The sequence below is a fragment of the Pholcus phalangioides genome, unplaced genomic scaffold, assembly GCF_987345545.1.
Source record: "Pholcus phalangioides strain wild (caught in Gottingen) unplaced genomic scaffold, Ppha-v1.0 ptg000011l_1, whole genome shotgun sequence".
NCBI lineage: Eukaryota > Metazoa > Arthropoda > Arachnida > Araneae > Pholcidae > Pholcus > Pholcus phalangioides.
Window position 1 is genome coordinate 44,226,216 of NW_028301604.1, and position 19,162 is coordinate 44,245,377.

At 39.3% G+C, this 19,162-nt stretch overlaps 1 protein-coding gene across 3 annotated transcripts in view; it reads right to left on the reverse strand.

Moving 5' to 3' along the window:
* Positions 1 to 19,162, reverse strand: part of LOC149080456 (uncharacterized) — a 1,573,269-nt gene that overhangs the window by 850,256 nt on the left and 703,851 nt on the right. For all 3 annotated transcript variants that reach the window (XM_089239569.1, XM_089239571.1, XM_089239572.1), the window contains one exon: positions 8,581 to 8,742. In XM_089239569.1, the coding sequence (XP_089095695.1) occupies positions 8,581 to 8,742 (162 nt within the window). The remainder of the gene's footprint in view (positions 1 to 8,580; positions 8,743 to 19,162) is intronic.

Sequence of the window (19,162 nt, forward strand, 5' to 3'; positions counted from 1 at the left end):
CAGTTTAAGTGCGCGATTCACTTCAATTCATTCTGAAGGGACTTGCCCATCTGACCCCCACAAGTGAAATTAAAAGTGAACTCTGCAATCTCGGCTTTGAAATCACCGATATTTCTCAACTTTCCTCTTCCAAAAACCGCCGAAAAAAACGAAAACTCGCGCTTCCCCGGAACGAGAAATCGCGTCAACTTCTTCGCCTTCGCGAACTTAAGTTTCTGGCAGTTCAAGTCGATTTCTTCAAGCGACACCTAAGCCGCCGAACCCCCCCCCCCCCAGTGGTGTACAAAATGCCAGCTATGGACGCATCTAGCCACGGATTGTGACTTCGAAGAGCGCTATATCAAGTGCACCAAATCGCATGTTGGCAGCCCATGCTTCAAGGTTCGAGGAAAGGACACACCTGAATGCGTCAACTGTAATTTAAGCCATCCCGCTAACTACAGAATGTAGTGTGTACAGAGCTGAACTGAAAAAGTTCAAATTAGTCACTATCGAGCCAGAAAAAACTGGACGCAGCGACAGTACGACAACGAAGGTGCCTTTTCTCCCGCGCAGCTTTCAACAAAATATCTCTTCTCGAAAGAAAACTCGCCGAGACATCTCGGACACTTCCACGCCTGCACGCGAAAATTCTTCTCAAGAAATTTCCACACAAACACACACACACAAGTCGTTTTCCCCTGATAAAATTTCTAATCCCACAACGTCAGTCGAAAAACGCAGCAAGAAATCGACGAAAATTCCCTAGTCCAGCGAGCCGCCGAAAGCCAATGGGAAATCGAGTTCATCATCTACGGACTTCGGAACGAGCAGCTGCTCTACGGACTTACTGAAAAACTTTCCTGAGGAAAATTTCCCTGAGCCTCTTGCTTCGGGCAGCCGCGACGCTGAAAGAAAACCGACAGATGCCGAATCAGATGCGGCACCACCGGCCATCTCCCGCGCCGACACCATCGGTGACACTTCCGACGCCGACTCGTGTGACTGCCCAAATTCGACATTCTACATATTCGAATACGCCAAGTTGTGCTTCGAGGACATTCTCAAATTAAAAACGAAAAAAGAGAAACGTGCTGTCTTCGAAAGATTTCTAACTGAAGCAGGCAGCATCATCACCAAGGCCTAGGCCTTTTCTTCAATGCTGTTGCATTGATTTATTTAATCGGCTTTCTCTCATCTTTCTCTTCGCTTCCTTTAACCATCTGTTTCTGGAAAAAAAAATTCAAAAAATCTCCTTAAAAAAACCAAAAATTTTTTTCTTGGAAAAATGTTTATAAAAAAAGAAATTTTTTTTAATTTTTTCCCCCATTTAATCGTGGAAAATGCATTTAATATATTTTTTTAAAAATAGCAGCACCAGTTATCACGTGGGAGAATGGGGTGGAGATGCTGACAGAGCTTCACCCCTGGGCCGAAGATGATCGTAATGTTTTTTTGTTTTTACATTCTAAATTCACTTCAAAGGACCCGCAAAAAACACTGGCCTGTGAACCCATCTTCAGGATATGGGAACCTTTGTTGAGGGATAATAATCAGGGACCACTCAGCAAAACTATGTATCACACTTTGGATACTTCAATTTGTTTATATAATAATTTTATAAAAAGGAAATAAATAACTGTTAAATAAAGCTTTACATACGTCATCAACTGCTTCAGAATCATAATCAGATTCCTCCATATCTTCCAGAAATGCGATCGAGCATGTTTCTTGTGACAAGGTCAAAACGTATGAAGAGCTGTACTAATGTCCCAAACATCTGTTTCTTGACATTTCTCTAATTCGTTACATTATTCAATAAAATAAAACTACCAATAACAAAAATAAATAACATCGTGCGGCGATAGCCAACGCGATCGTCCTCCATCTCGTTTTCAAAAACACTCGCAGCAGCAGAGGAAAAAAGAAGAAACACATGATCTTTATTGACGAATCGAGTAGAGGAAAGGCCACGTTTTTATTTTGCTCCGACGCCATCTTGATATTTTTATCTTTTTTCCTTTACTTGCTTATTTATTTCATCGTGTTTATTAGTTCTCGCTATTAATTTCTCAGGTCTCCACAGATTTATTGATCAGAATCTTTGTACAACGTTTTATAATGGGGAATCCTAAAAAACAGAGCAGAAACATTGACGAAATTTTCTCGCCTGCAAATCGACTGCTTCATTCACCCCCTCAGGCTACGGGTACCTTGGGAAAACGTCAAAGGCACAGTTCAACTGATTCGCCTCCCGCCCATCGTGGAACTGACGCCAACACTGCCGACATGCTGATGAACCTCAAATCTATAATGCTGGCTAATTCTGAGACCCTTGCAGATCTTGCTGTCAGAATTGATGCTGTGGATGCGAAGCTATCGAAAATCACAGATGACCTCGAGAGAGCTAGCCGGGAAAGATCGGACCTCAGAGCAGCTAACGAAAAATTGAGATCTGATCTGATGACGATCCAGAGACGCCTAGACCGAGCTGAGGACTACAATAGAAGAAATAATCTAATCCTGGAGAACGTACAGATTCCACCCTCTGATGATGTCCAGGACTGGTGCTCCGTCGTACGTGATATTGTGAAAAAAAAGCTACAGATGTCTGGAGCCGACCGTCTGATGATCGACATTGCTCATCCACTCCGCCGCCGAAATGGAGATTCTGGTAATCTACAGTGTGCCACTCTGATAGTGAAATTTGTTCGCCGCATTGATCGCGATGATGTGTTTACTGCCTTTAAGAGTGTACGCCGTTCCAACTTCACCTTACTCGATGGTTTACGTGTGAGAGAAGATTTTTGTGCCACAACAAGGAGAATTAGATTCCACCTTCATTCACTCATGGATAGCAGCTTGAAGGCAAAAAAGAGGGTGAGACTGATACGGGACTGTCTATTTGTGGACGGTAAATGTTTTTCGGTTGATTTGAATGATAACTCTATCATCGAGGTCCCATCAAATACATCAAGTAATACCGATGTCTGATCCCGGTCAATCGTGCCGCAATCCGAAAATAACTCTCCTCAGGATAATCAAATTCCGGAAAACAATTGTTTGAATCATGTTAACCCCCTAGTTGAATGTCAGATTAATGATAATGCTTTAAAATGTTGTTTTTATAATATTTGTGGCTTACGGTCGAAACTTTCATCAAAACTTATCTCTGATCTTTCTGAATTCTTATTTTTCGGTTTAACAGAAACTTTTTATACAGACCAAGACTTGGAGGTGCGGGCATGGAGTGATTTCAATTTATTTATTTCACCGGCAAAAAAACCCATATTCGGCAGACCTACTGGCGGTATTATTCTTGCTATACATAAATCAATAACTATCTTGGAAATACTAATGATGTCTGAATTCGCAATATTTGTTAAGATCTCCCTATCTGATACTCTATTATTTCAAAATCTAATTATTGGAACTGTTTATATACCCCCAGAGAGCTCCAAAACGAAAAATTTTATTGAAATTTTAGATTTTTGTTACACTCTGGTCAGTAGAGGTCAATGGTTTTTGGTTGGTGGGGACCTGAACTGCCACTGCGGGGATCCCTCCGGTCGGGCACCGCCGGATCTTGCATCTGGGAATTTTAGCAGTAGGGGTTCTCTTGACCGTAAACGCGACAGAAGGGGCAATGCCCTAATTGATTTCTGTGAAACTAATGCTATAGCTATCTTAAACGGTTCATACCCCGGGGATCAAGATGGAAATTATACCTATGTTTCATCATTTGGGAAATCAATTGTTGATTATATTTTTTGCCCATTGCAGTTCGCAATAAATGACATAATAAACTTTGAGGTCGAGCAGTTTTTTTACTCTGACCACTTTCCAATTGTTGCCTACTTCCTCTCGTCATCTGCACATGTTTTCCCTAACAACAACATTGAATCTAAGCTACGGTGGCAGCCCCAATTTACCGAAATTTTCCAAAATACCTTTTCAGATTGCATAGCTGACACATCCACTCACCAAATCACCGACTCCAATGCTAATTTTGAATTTTTCAAAAATAGTGTTTTTCATGCAGCAACTCTTGCAAATATGCATCAACGGGTTAAAAAAAAACATCGTAAATATCTTAAATCTCCCTGGTTTGACTTGGAATGCCGCATTTTAAAGCGAGATATGAGATATACTCTAAGAAAAGCCCGACAGAGAAATTGCTCCGAACTTTTCACAAAATATATTCAACTGAAAAAATCTTTCCGTGATTCATGTACCCGCAAAAAACACACATATTTCCAGGAAATCCACCATAAAATACAAAATGCAACTAATTCCTCAGAATTTTGGAAAGCTTTGAACATTTTTAGACGAAATACATATTTTAACCCCTCAATAATTTCTAAACAATGTTGGTTCGATTATTTCTCTAATCTCTTTGCTGCCCCCTCAACAGCTAACCTAACCCTCTCCTTTGCCCACCCTTACTTTAATAACTCTTGCAGTTTTTTAGAAGCGTCCATCTCAGTTACCGAATATTTTTCAGTGCTTTCGTTACTGAAACGTAATAAAGCTCCAGGGAGCGATAGCATCTCCAATGAATTCTTGACGAATTTGCCTCCTGACGGACATACATTCCTCATTAATTTGTTTAATTTCATTCTGGAAAGCGGTGATATTCCTCGATCTTGGTCCGAAATAATAATCTCACCAATTATGAAAAAAGGCTCTCCGTTGGACCCGAGCAATTACAGAGCTATATCTCTCTTGAACTGCACTTCAAAATTTTTCTCCCTTATACTAACCAAAAGGCTATATCATTGGTCGGAACAGAACGGGATCCTCCCTGAATCTCAAGGCGCATTCCGTAAGGACAGGGGTTGCACTGATCACATTTTCACACTTAGCTCTATTGTTCAAAACCATCTTCGAAAACCCGCTCGCAAAGTTTTTGCGTGTTTTGTTGACCTAAGTCAAGCCTTCGATTCTGTTAATCGAAGCATTTTGTGGTGGAAGCTCTCTGACCTAGGAGTAAGCCATAAAATTATTAAAATTTACGATCTGCTTTTCAGTGATGCCCGTGCAAGAGTAAGAAGCACTAATGGGTTAACAAGTTCTTTCCCTGTAGCCAGAGGAATTTTGCAGGGCGAACCTGCCTCCCCCCTCCTCTTTTCCCTATTTTTAGCTGACATTGAAAAATCTTTTTGTCAGCCTCATGTCCATGGCATTTCAATTAATAACTTCACTGAACTCAACATCCTCCTGTACGCAGATGATAATGTAATACTGGGTGATTCAAAAATACAGTTGCAAAAAAAAATCAATCTTCTTGACTCATACTTTAAATCTAACCACCTTACTGTTAATTTAAACAAAACAAAAATTGTTGTATTTAGAAAGTCTGGCCGTCTCGCAAAAAATACTAACTTTTTTTGGGGTAACGTTAAACTCGAAATAGCCAGTAGCTATGTCTACCTTGGCCTCCCTTTTTCATCTTGAGGAAAATTTTCATTAGCAGCTAATTTCATGATTAAAAAGGCTTTCTCGGCCATGAACCAACTACTTGACTTACTGCGTAGCTCCAGAAACCCCTCGCTGTGTGTGGCATTCAAATTATTCGATAGCCTCGTACGATCTACTCTATGTTATGCTGCACCAGTTTGGGGTTTCTTCTATGCTGATATGCTGGAAAGAGTCCATACGAGTTTTCTGAAAAAGTTACTAAATCTGAGCAAATATTGTCCTGGTTATCTTGTTAGACTTGAGCTTGGTCGCCGCCCCATTGCGACTCAAATGTTTAACCAACTTATCTCGTACTGGTTTAGGCTTCAAAAAATGGACGAAAATCGTCTACCAAAAATTTGCTTACTTGAACTCTGCCGGCACACAGATTCGGAAAACTGGGCAAATTCAGTCAAGACCCTTCTGAATAACTGCGGTCGACCTGATATCTGGTGTACACCCACTCCTTACCTCACTCCAGTAGTTCTAACATCCTTTACTTATAATTTTACTGATATCTCTCTCCAAGAAGACAGATCTCGATTGTCTGCTTCAACATTATTTCATTTTGCCGATAATTTTGAATTTTCGCTATCCCTACAGTCTTACCTTCTCTTCAATCTCCCCTTGGCGGTTCGTAAGAATATGGCCAGGCTTCGCCTTTACCCTTTTATACTTTATACTAACAAAGGTATATTGCACAAATTTAACCCTGAGGAACCTTGTCAGTATTGCAATCAACTAAATAGCTACAATGATCTTTTTCACCTTCTTAAGGAATGCACATTCTTTGCCCTTCAAAGACATACTCATATCTCTAAATACCTTCGCCATACCTACTCCCGATCAAACTTTTATCTAATGTTTAGCAACCCCTCTCCTTCTATGTGTCTACATTTTTTTCGATTTACCGAGGATATATCAAAAATTTTATTTTTCTTGGGGCAGTAGTTTCGACGCCCTTTCTGCTGTTGTTTGCTCCATATCTCTGCCCATGCGCCCAGGTAACATTCTATTTATTTATTCTATTTATTTATTTATTTTTTATTATTTATTTATTCTATTTATTTATTTATTTTTTTATTATTTATTTATTCTATTTATTTATTTATTTTTTTATTATTTATTTATTCTATTTATTTATTTATTTTTTTATTATTTATTTATTTATTTTTTTATTATTTATTTATTTATTTTTTAAATCTATCTGGATTCGAAACTATATTATGCATTTATATTTCTTGTGTTCAAACCTTATGCATTTGTTCCTGTCTTGTGTATCTCCAATAATTTAATCACTAATATTTGTACTTGCCATCCACTGGTGTACTGATAGGCACGATTGTGCAAATTATTAAAGGTTCAGTTCAGTTCTTTATTGACGAATCAGCATCAAGATCATCATCATCACTTATAAAACCCCGTGGCCTTGTCACAACCGCTCACTGGTTAGTCGAGAATACCGATTTTTTCTAACATACACGATAGCATTCACCCGCATGTTATTCGATCTGCCGTTTAACAGTCGCTCCGTGAATACGGCCATTAATGATTGTTTCTAAGCTGTTTTTAAGGAATTAAATAGTTATTATTGTTACTCCATAGTGGTGCGAACTTATATGACTCGATCCTCTGCCTCTGGTGAGAACTAGTTAGCTATTGAAACAAACATACAGTCCATGAAAATACAAGTGCGTTGGCTCAAAATGACCCAAACCGCGGTTCTAGGTATAAGTGCTTACAGCTCTGAAACATGAAATGCGAAGATATTAAAATTTTCATGAATTAATACTCATATGATATCATTAAAAGTCGCAAAATTGTTTTATCATCTGAGCTTAAGTTTACGAGATAAATGAAAACGAATTTGATTTGGGTCAAATTGACCCATTCGCGGTTCTAGTGTTAAATAAAGAAATTGTGTATTTACGTATATGCCAGTGAGATGTGAAATTCTATCATTATTTCATTAAATGCTTTTTCTGTGATCTTTTTTTTTTTAATATCCTTTCAACTAATAATTATTTACTCTGGATTGTTTTCCAATTTCCGAAACAAATTTTAAATTCAACGCTGGGTCCCCCATGGTCCAAATTCGAATGACGAAAATATGAAGGAATGCTGGAGGCGATTTTCGCAACAAAAGTTGGCGGCGACTGGCATGCAAGTTGCCAAGTGACTGAGTAGCGTTCGATATTTCATCGCCAATACGCCAATTTCCTCGTGTGAGGGCTTCTATAGTGATATACATGTTCGTCTTCTGGAAACGGTTTGTCTTATCAGTTGCAGGACTTTAGTTTCCCCGTGTGAGGAGGGCCTAACAGTCCCGAAGGATGGGCCTTTGCCCTCAAGACGTGACCTTTTGAATTATAGTAAATATAAAGATGCGAATTGCATCTTTATATTTGCCAGCCACTTGGCTGAGCGGGCTCGCAAACGCAACGATCCATCTTCAGACTCAATTGTATGCTCTTAGGGGCGGTTCGAGGAATTCGAATAACTTACACATGTACTAAATTTCGTCATGAAGATTGGCGATGTAGTTTAGATCCCTACTAGGTAGATTATAACATACCCTTGCAATAAACTTATGACGGTTTTTGTTGTATTGCTGAGCACATAGGTTTGCCGCTCGAGGTCGCTAGAGATTTCTGGGCTTCCTACTCATAACCTGTTAGAAATTACACGAGTTAGCTTCAGTCGGAGGTGCAGCCATGAATTATATTTCAATACGTGTTGATATATTCAAGAATTAAGCATCGTCAGAGAAAAACAACAAAAACAAAAATTTCCAACCGAACGTAAGAATATAAAGAGTTCACAAGACTGCCGTTCACGATTGCGTCACGTGAAACCATTTCAAGTTAGATTTCTTTCAACAACATTTACCATGCCTTCTCAACAACTTTTTTTTCATAAAACAATGCTTTAAAATCAAAAGTGTTTTCCACAGTGAAATGTTTAGTTCTGCTTTTAAATGACACTCTAAAATTTGCATATGCAGTATTCACATCCACTGATTTCTGAGAATTTGGTAGTTTTTCGCTCGTGATCAATTTTTTTTCCAATATTTTGGTAGTAAATAGTATATTGTATTCGTAAGAAAAAAAGATTTTGAAGTATAAAAATATTTCCATGAACCTGGAAACCAGTCGAACCAGGTGGTCCAGGAGGACCTCTCTCACCAAACTCCCCAGGTGGACCTGCAGGCCCAAGTGGACCTTGGCTACCTTCCTTTCCAGAATCTCCTCGTGGACCAGCAGAGCCTTTTGGTCCGAGTAGACCATCTTGTCCAGAGGCACCCTGAAAACGAAATAAATATCTGTATTCCTGGACAATGCAATTTAAAATAAAATCGTATTACTAAAACATGTTATTTTTATTAACCCTTCCAATGTTTCTCTCGTAATATTACGTTGGAGAGAGTTAATGGAAGTAGTAGAAACACTCTTCCCTCGCTATTGTTATGCCCTGAGTATGCGCCTAACGAAGCAACCCTAAAGCTTTTCCTGTGGGAGATTAAAAACACGTTCTTACCACTCAAAATCATCTTTTTTCCTGTCCTGCTCGTGTTTGACTGAGAGGAACGTATCTCTCTATAATATAAAATTACAAACTCGAAAAGGGCTTGTTTCTATGCAACGGAAATCGGTTACGCTTTTTGGTGTGTTACGGAAATCGGTAACGATTTTGGGTGAAGTTTCCATTTAACTCTTGAATATATCGGGAACTATTTGACCCATCGGGACCAAATTATGTATATGTAACGAGAAGCGTGCCCCCCCCCCCACATCCTGCAGCATGGTTCCTAGGCTGGGATACCTGGTGGGCCCCCAAATCAGCTTATTCATGGGTAATTGGTTGGGGGGCCCTGGATTTTATTAGTTGTTAAAATGAATGAATGAATGAATACAAATGAAAATTTTCCGTGTCCCTCACAGAGAGGATGTCCGACAAACTTCCAGGTGGGGGCCCTATATGGAAGTTGACAGGTTTAATTTTGGGGTCCTGGATGAATTTTTTCTAAAATCCTGCGAATTGGGTCCCGGATCCTTGATTCGGGATCTGGAATTTATTTGTTGGTAAAATGAATACAAGTGAAAATTTTTCGTGGTCCAACAGGGTTCCAGTCTGGTGACCCCCCATAGAGAAGTTTTCTGGGGGTGCTTGATGAATCACATTTGCTTTTTTTCCCCTTTACTATTGTAAAATCCGTCAGTAAGCTGGTGCTTTGACATGTCACTTTTCATAGCACTCTGATGAAGTGGGACGAAATAAACAAGATATGTTGTGAAGAGAAAAAGGAGAGCGGTTTGCTGTCACAGGCGGCAGGGGGGACGGAGTCCCCTATTTTTAATATAAATTCGTAGGAAAGACACAAACATAGTGCCAATGCATTTTTACTAAGCATGATTTTCTGACCGTTCTTGACCGAACCGTCTTACATCAGCACATCGAACTTTGGTCTGGGAATTCCGCGATTTGGGCGGCCAAAGATCGAATCATTTCTGCAAATTGGACTTTGGCCAAAACTCTTGACTAATTCGGGATCTGGTAGTAACGTATACATCGTCTATTGTTGTTAACTTAAACCTTCTATTCTTATATATTTATCTCTACACACAAATAGCATCATGAGAATCAGTTTGGTTTTCTCCCGTGTGTGAATTCCAAACTATAGACATCTCTTTTTCTACTTATTACAACGCATTGATGTACTCGTATTTCTGTATTTTGGTTAATTTCTGCTCAGAGAAACCTGAAATGAATTTCGTTTAAAGAATTGAGAGGATTCATAATATCCGAGGGGTTAAACACTAGATGTGTCTCAATAAAATGTCTCAATTTTTATGAATAAAGTCACCTGTTACCACGCTCCAATGAACGTTTCGTCTGGACTACATTTTCCTATGGAGATGAAAAAATGCTGGCACCATTATGTGATGACGTATGTGTATATAAGTGAACGTGACATATTCTGTAAAACGAAAGAGGTTAACAGACGAGCCTAAGTGGAACATGAAACAGCCTACCAACCCTGTTCTCTTCCCAACCGTTTTCGAGTTATGGTGGATAATCGATTATGGAAACGAAATGCGTCAGTTTTCAAAAACAAAATCAAAATTTGTGATGTTTTTGAAAGACACACTCAAACTAACCACGAATTTCAAATGATCAGAAAGCCCCTGTAAGGAGATAGGAATTTCACCAAAATATCTTAATTTAATGACGAGCTACAAGCGCTGAAAGATTGGCAAAGATCAGAATCGAGTTGTCACCGAATTTTTATTCGCCAATTCCGCGAAAATCCTTCCAGCTACGATCGATAAAATTTTCCAAAACCTTTTCCATTGCACCAGCTTTCGAAAGAAGTGCTGTTGTGGCAGGTTGATAAGACATGAAATCAGAGATAGGAAGAAGTTCAGGGTGCATGCGTTCAAATCCCCCACAGGAAAAATTCCAAAACTTTGAACGTCAGACGCACGTTCCTTACCTACCGAGCCTGCGGTGACCACCGATGGATGGAGTCTTCATTTCCCACCCAACTCCACTGGTTGGAAATTGCCGTATGGTGGCATATGACCGGAGTTGGTGTGTGGTAAAGTAGCTTTCGAAAGACCTGCGATAAACCATATCAGTGATCTATTTCAGAAAAAAATGTAGTCTTTTGTTTGAAATACACACATCATTAAAATCTCTAGTGCCGTATTCCATAACAGGGTTTAAACCCCGATCGCAGGTTACATGAAGTTCACTTCATAAACAGTATTCTCCGTGCCTGAGCCATGGCTGAAAAACCATTTTGGTGGATGAGCAGACGATTCACGATATAACTCATACGCAGTGGTAAGCAAAAACAAAAAAGAGAAAAAAACCGTCATTCACGTTGTTTGAATTATTTCGTAATGTAGGAATGGAATACTTTATTTGAATGAAGCGATTATTTTAACCACTTTACGACCAAGGACGTAATATTACGTCCAAACGTCTGTGGAATAAAGTCAAACAAAAGCTCTGTTTTCTTTCCTCTATTCTCAAACCGTAAGCCTTTGTTGTAACCCTACGAAGTTGTTCTTTTTACCTTCCTTTTATTTTTATACAATTTTGAACGCCAATACAGGCCAAGAATAATTTAAAAATCCCGCAACCCTACAGTTTTAAGTGACGTACAATCAAACATAAGATCACGTACCGCACATACAAAAAAAGAGGAAAAACAACTAGTTTCTTGAAGAAAAAGCTAGAGGAGAAAAAGCAAAAGGAGGAAAGAAGCAGAAAAAAAGAACTAGAATGTGAAGACTCTGTGTGTGTGTGTGTGTATGTGTGCGAAAACAATTTTTTAAAGATCTTGCAAAAGAGCACGAGCAGCCAACTGTTGTCATTTTTATTAATTTTTTGCGGCTTTATTAACTGCATTCTGATGCTAATTTCTTGGTTTTATGTTTTTCTGGATGAGAGGTGAATATATTTCAATTTTTCAAATTCTTTTTGAGAACGACACCTTTGGACCATTTCTTTTTAGAAGTAGGAGATATGATGTTGATTCAGGCTTTTTTTTTTTACAGATATTTTTGAAGCCCTCCGACAAGTGCTGAAAAAAATGAGTGACGATATTTTTGGTGATTCAAATAAATTATAATGATCATCATCATCATCAACCATTTTCAATCCACTGCTGGATGAAGGTCTCTAAATTTTTCGATTTTACTCTGTCTGATGCTTTTCCCTTCCAATTGACTCAAGCCACTTTTCAGACCTCGTCCATCCATCTTGAGTGAGGACGCCTTCTCGGACGTTTAACACCACGGGAGTACCAATCTAAATTACTTGTGGTTCATCTGTTGTGCTGTCTTCCTGTAATATGTCCTGCCCATTTCCATTTTTAAGGTTTAATTGTTTCCATGATACCATATACAGGGTGATCAGCGAATAAGACCTTATTTCAAAATTAAATATATCTACAACAAAGATCAATAATATATGCGGTAAACGGTACGTTTATAAGCAAAACTGTAAGAATGTTGTACAGAAATTTCGAAAATTTATTTTTTTTTTAATTTTTTAAAATTTAAAAAAACAAAAAAAAACTGGAGATTTTGGGGTTCCGAAAATCCTCATTTGTGTGAAGAGAAACCACTGCATTCACCTAAAGTTACTGCATGGGCTGCGGTATGTGTGCTGACAAATTGTTCCAAAATTGTAACGTAACGTTCAGTAGTAATCGTTTCTCGCACGAAGAAGGGGCCGATAATGCCTCTGGCACATACCGCAGCCCATGCAGTAACTCTAGGCGAATGCAGTGGTTTCTCTTCACACAAATGAGGATTTTCGGAATCAATAAATCTCGTTTTTTTTTTTTTTTTTAATTTTAAAAATTTTTTAAAAAAAACTAAATTTTCGAAATTTCTGTACAACATTCTTACAGTTTTGCTAATAAACGTACCGTTTACCGCATAATTCTATTGATCTTTGTTGTAGAGATATTTAATTTTGAAATAAGGGCTTATTCGCTGATCACCCTGTACCTTTGTGTGGCTTCTTATCCAAGTGATTCGTTTTCTGCCTCTCCTTGTGATGCCTAACATACATCTTTCTGTTGTATTTTTAAGAAATGGTGGAGCCGAAAACGGAATTGTATTGATCAGCCTATTGTAGGAAATTAGCATACTTTAATGTGACAAAAATAACTATTATAACATGATTAAAATGTGGTTATACGGAGCGGCAAAAACATCGTGGCCCGGGAAGTAGAAAAAGGTAAAAAAAGGTAAACAACAGAAGAAGGACGGCATTGACCACAGTTTTTAGTTCGTAGTTGTTGTAGTTTTCACAACATTCCTCCCCTCACAATGGAATGAATCTCTCGACCGGTGTTCTCTTACGAGTCGACCTACGAAGAACAGAAGAGGGTTGACTCGAAATCGGTGCAGAGCATTCAGGATGTCCAACTGAAGTATTGGCAGTAACCGCAGAACCACCATCAGCAGGTTTGGGAGCAGTCTCGCACCTTGAATCATTAGTAGAAGGAGGTAGCAATATTTGATAGTCCATACAGCACTCAGAAGATGGCATTGTAGGATGTTTCTCTGAAGAATGATCTTTTCTCATTTGGTTCTGATGACGTTTCCATTTCCCACGATTCGTCTGAACCAAATACATCATTTTGCCAAGATGTTTGAGAACTTTGGCATTAACCCACTTAGGACCATTCGAATAGTTCTTACAAAAAACTCTGCTGTTAATACTGAACTTGTGGGTAGTACTGTCTTGTGAAAATGTAATGTTTTTATCCTTTGGAGGGAATAAGAGGGAGAGCAGATTTCTAGGCTGTCTGCCATGCAATAGTTCTGCAGGAGACTTATCACAACCAGGTTTCGGTGTTATCCTGTATGTTATCAGAAGCTTTCTGAGTGCTTCTGACTTGTGGTCTCCTCCCCACACAGCTTTTTTCATAGCTTCTTTAAATGTCCTGACGAAACGTTCTGCTTCGCCATTAGAGGCGGGATGAAATGGAGCAGTAGTAAGATGCTCGATACCATTCAATTTGCAAAAGTCCTCAAACACTTTGCTAGTAAATTGTGTACCATTGTCTGACACAAGTGTGATCGGTAAACCTTCAATGATAAATACTTTCTTTAGAGCTTCAATAGTCGCTTCTAAAGTAGTAGATTTCATCTCGATCACGTAAGGAAATTTTGAATATGCATCAACAATGATAAGCCACATGGAATTTTGGAAGGGACCCGCAAAGTCTATATGAATTCTGTGCCAAGGATCATCTGGTTTTGGCCAGTCCTGGAACATTGCTTTTGGACAAGCTTTCTCACGTTGACATGATTGGCATTGGTTTGCAGCGTTTTCAATCTGCTGCTCGATCTGTGGAAACCAGCAATATCTTCGAGCCATCTGTTTCATTCGAACCATTCCCCAATGACCAATGTGAAGAGTCTTGAGAACTGAACTTTGCAAAGTCTTTGGAATGATTACACGAAGACATTCAGTTTGGAGTAGCAAGATACCTCGGTTGACAGAGAGTGAATTTTTTCTTAGAAAGTATGGTTTTACATCCTCATTGTTCTCCGGCAAGTCTTTCGGCCAACCATTCTGAATATAATGGAGAACTTTTTTCAAAGTTTTGTCCTTAGCAGTTGCTTCTTGAATTTCTTTGTAGTCAACTGGATAATGAGATATGTATTCATCCACCTGTACATCAATATTGTGGCATGCATTCTCTGATTTGTCAAATTCTCCATCTGAACCAACTGGAAGTCTTGAAAGGGCATCAGCATTTCCATGCTGCATTGTTGGTCTATATTTGATATCGTACATATATCCCATAAGAATAATTGCCCAACGTTGAAGTCTCTGAGCAGTCATTACGTGAAGTTGCTTGTTGGGATGGAATATGGATACCAGGGGTTGGTGATCCGTGAGGAGTTCGAATTTTCTGCCATACAAATACTGATGAAATTTTTTCACACCATAAATAATGGATAAAGCCTCTTTTTCAATTTGACTGTAGGCTTTTTGTGTATCAGTCAATGTCTTGGAAGAAAAAGCAATCGGTTTTTCTGAACCATCGGAATATCTGTGAGAAATCATAGCACCTATGCCATAAGATGATGCATCAGTTGCCAAAATCAGTGGCAATTCTGAGTTGTAATGCACTAGTCTGGTAGCTTTAACAATGTGTTCTTTCAATTTCTGGAATGCTTCCTCTTGTTCTTGCTTCCACTTGAATTTTACATTTTTTCTTCGCAGTTTGTTCAAAGGACCTGCCAGCTGAGAAAAACCAGGAATGAACTTGTTATAGTAGTTGATTTTTCCAATAAATGAATGCAGTTCCTGGATATTTTTAGGTTTGGGTAAGTCTTTCACTGCTGCAATATTAGAATCTGATGGTCGCACCCCATCTGCATTGACTATGTACCCCAAGTACTCAACTTCGGACTGGAATAATTTGCATTTTGGCTTGCTACAGCGAAGACCATTGCTTTCTAGACGATGGAAGAGTTCATCGAGAGCTTTGCAGTGTTCCTCGTCATTAGGAGCTGTGACAATAATGTCATCCAGGTAATTAGCACAACCAGGAATACCAGCTATGAGCTGCTCAAGGAAGCACTGGAATATGGCTGGTGCACTAGCCACTCCGAAAGGAAGTCTTTGGCACTCGAACAATCCATAGGGTGTATTAACAACTAACAGTCTCTTTGAATCGTCATCCAACTCAAGTTGAAGATAGGTATCGGAAAGATCTATCTTGGAAAACCTTTGCCCATTTTTGAGTTTCTGGAATAATTCTTCAGGTCTTGGAATAGGGTACTGATTTACATAAATTTGAGAGTTCACTGCAACTTTGTAGTCACCGCAAATGCGAATAGAACCATTCGGTTTATTTACAACAACTATAGGAGCTGCCCATTGACTTGTAGTACATGGTTTCCAAATGCCTGCAGAAGTGAGACGATCAATTTCTGATTTGACAGCAATCTCCTGAGAAAATGGAATGGGACGTGCTTTGCAGAACTTCGGTCGAGCATTTGGCGTCAGAAAAACACTAGCCTTGTAAGAATTACACTTCCCAAGTTCATCTCGAAATACATTTTTATGCCTCTGGAAAACTTGTGCAGACAATTTTTCATGAAGAGTAGTTGTTGCCAATGTAATCACTCGCTGAACAGAGTCATCAATGTGAAAATCAAACGCTTTGAACCAGTCTAGTCCAAAAATGTTACATCCTTCTGCAGTATCCGTAACAAGAAGAGGAAGGTCCATGATTTTACCCTTATATTTTACTGTGACCAGAATTTTTCCTTTTAGCGGAACTTCAACACAGCCATATCCTTTCAGCTTTGTAGTAGATGGACTGCACGGTGGTGACCCAAGAGCTTTGTATCCACTGGTCCCAACTAAGGAACATGAAGCACCCGTATCTAATTGAAAAGGCATCTCTTGGTTATTAACCATCAATGAAATGAGTAATTTGTTATCTGTACAGTCCACGCCAGCATTCACAGTTTCTGAAATCTGAAAAGAGGTATTAGCGCGCTGATGTTTCTGATTTGGAAAATTTTTCTTTGCATTACATTTTTTTCTTGAATAGCAAACGGCAGAAACATGGCCTACTTTTTTGCAAAAATTACAAGTGGCCTCACGAAATTTACACTCGGACCTCAGGTGTCTGCCGCCACAGCCAAAACAGGTACTAGGTACATCACCAGGTTTTTTCGAAGACTGAATTTCACTTCTCTTGGAATTCTTCGACCGCGACTTTGAGTATGAATTTTTCATTTGCAGAACTTCACACTGCGGAAGATTATTGAAAGTTGATGAACCATCAGGATTCTCTTTCAGAGTCCGCACGGTGCGCTGGGTAGCTTCAAAAGCTTCCGCAATTTTGAGGACATCTTCAAGACTGGGGTTCGTATGCTGGAGAGCCGCAGAGCGAACTTGGTCGTGAGGAGTATGAAGAACTATGGCATCACGAATTAGAGAGTCCACGAAAGATTGGGAACATCCATCACGACTACATACAAATCTACAGTCCCTTGCAATTCCTCGTAAGTCAGCGACCCATTCCGCGTACGTATGGCCTGATTGCATATGACATCTGAGAAATTCACATCTAGCAGCAAGCACATGCGTTTTAGATTCGAAATAAGAAGTAAGTTTCTGTACAATGTCCGCATACGAACGAGTTGCGACATCGGCTTCCGCGAACAGTTTCTGAAGTAATTCAAAAGTTTCAACACCGACCCATGACAAGAAATATGCACGTTTCTGCTCGTCTTCGGTGACGCCGTGGGCTTCGAAATGTTGATTCAGGCAGCACAGGTACGTGCTCCAACGGTCGTGGATCCTATCGAAATGACGAAATGCAGAGACGCTTACCTTCGGTGATCCGGCTCGTCGTCCAAGAATTTGCTCCAGCAGTGCCTGTTGGTTTCGTTGCTGAGCTGCCAACAAATTTTCCATCCATTGCTGCTGTTGAAGTAGCACCTGATGAATATCCGCGGCACTGGGATTAGTTTTCGCCATCGTTCGGAAAAATATACCAACATTCAAACTTTCCTCGTCGCCATATCTGTTGTATTTTTAAGAAATGGTGGAGCCGAAAACGGAATTGTATTGATCAGCCTATTGTAGGAAATTAGCATACTTTAATGTGACCAAAAATAACTATTATAACATGATTAAAATGTGGTTATACGGAGCGGCAAAAACATCGTGGCCCGGGAAGTAGAAAAAGGTAAAAAAAGGTAAACAACAGAAGAAGGACGGCATTGACCACAGTTTTTAGTTCGTAGTTGTTGTAGTTTTCACAACACTTTCCATGCTCCTTTGTGTTGTCTGTAGCCTTTGCATCGTCTTGCTTGTGAGTCCATGTTTCAGCTCCATAAGTCAATGCTGGTAGCACACACTTGTACCTGCTTCGCTTATAAGTGATCGGAGCGAAATTCAGATGACCCTTGTTTGACGAATCAGCGATAAATATGATAATCTTGTTCTAAAATAATGGCATGTTAGAAAAAATAAGAAAAAAAGTGGCAGTATATTACTATACTCTCTCTCTCTCTTATCTATAATCCTTACAGATAAAGAGAGTAGGTACGAAAAAAAAGTATATTTCTCTTTTCATCCTCACCTACCTGTTCTCTTTCCCCTCCTATGTACATATATATATAGTAGAACGTATTTAACCTTAGATTAGAAGCAAATTTTAGTAGAATTAAATTTTACAATTTGAATTTTAAATTCCAAAAATTTTAAAAATTAAAATTTAATTTTAAGAGGTTAGTGTTAATAGTTAGGTTTAGAGTTGAATAATTAAGAGGTTTGTGCGCTAACCCCTCGATCGGGGACTCCCTGCGGTAGCAACTTTTTCTGCGGTCATGTCGCCGTTTTTGTTGTACCCCTGTGGGGGCTATAACCAGAAGTCTGCCGGTGTCAAATCTGGAGACCGAGGAGGCCATGGGAACCCGCGACGCCTGCTAATGATTTTGTCTTCCCGAACGTTTGTATCAGGAATGCCTTGACCGGAGTAGCAGTGCGACTAGTTGCTCCATCTTGTATCAAAATGTGATTCGCCGAGAGGTCTCATGTATACATCCGGACCTGCTGCACTCTGCCGTTGCTGGATTTGTGACTCACCTGCAATGTGTTATCCCCTGTGGTGGTGGTCATGTGGAACACATACTGCTGTAATAAACGATTTGGAGACATTATGTTCGCTATTGGCACATCTTTTCTTTGACTTGTGAAAGTCGGCGCCACCTATCGGCTGTTTTTTTAGTTAATTTTTCCTGTCTTAAAAACTTCCCGCGACCTAGCGATGCTAACGTTGTAAACCGTTTTTTATTTCGGTAATTTTTCCGGTTTTTATGAATTTTTAAAGTTTCCACGGACTTTTTTCCCACCCTGTATATTAGAAGCTGATCGTTTTGAAATACGTTTGTAGAGTTCGAAAGATTATTGGGTCTGATGTTTTGTTTCACGATATTTTTCACATTTTCATCAAAAACATGAGGAATTCCATCAATGTATAAAATATCTCGAACAAGTTTGTTTTCCTGAGAGAGATTCTCTCTCTCTCGTAAGCAACCTTCATAAACGGGTAAAGGAAAGATCTTACCCACTGGTATTGAGTACAAAGTCCTTGGAGACACGTACAGTACGCAAAACTTTCAACCGAACGATGACGATATCTTGGGTTAGTTGTAGA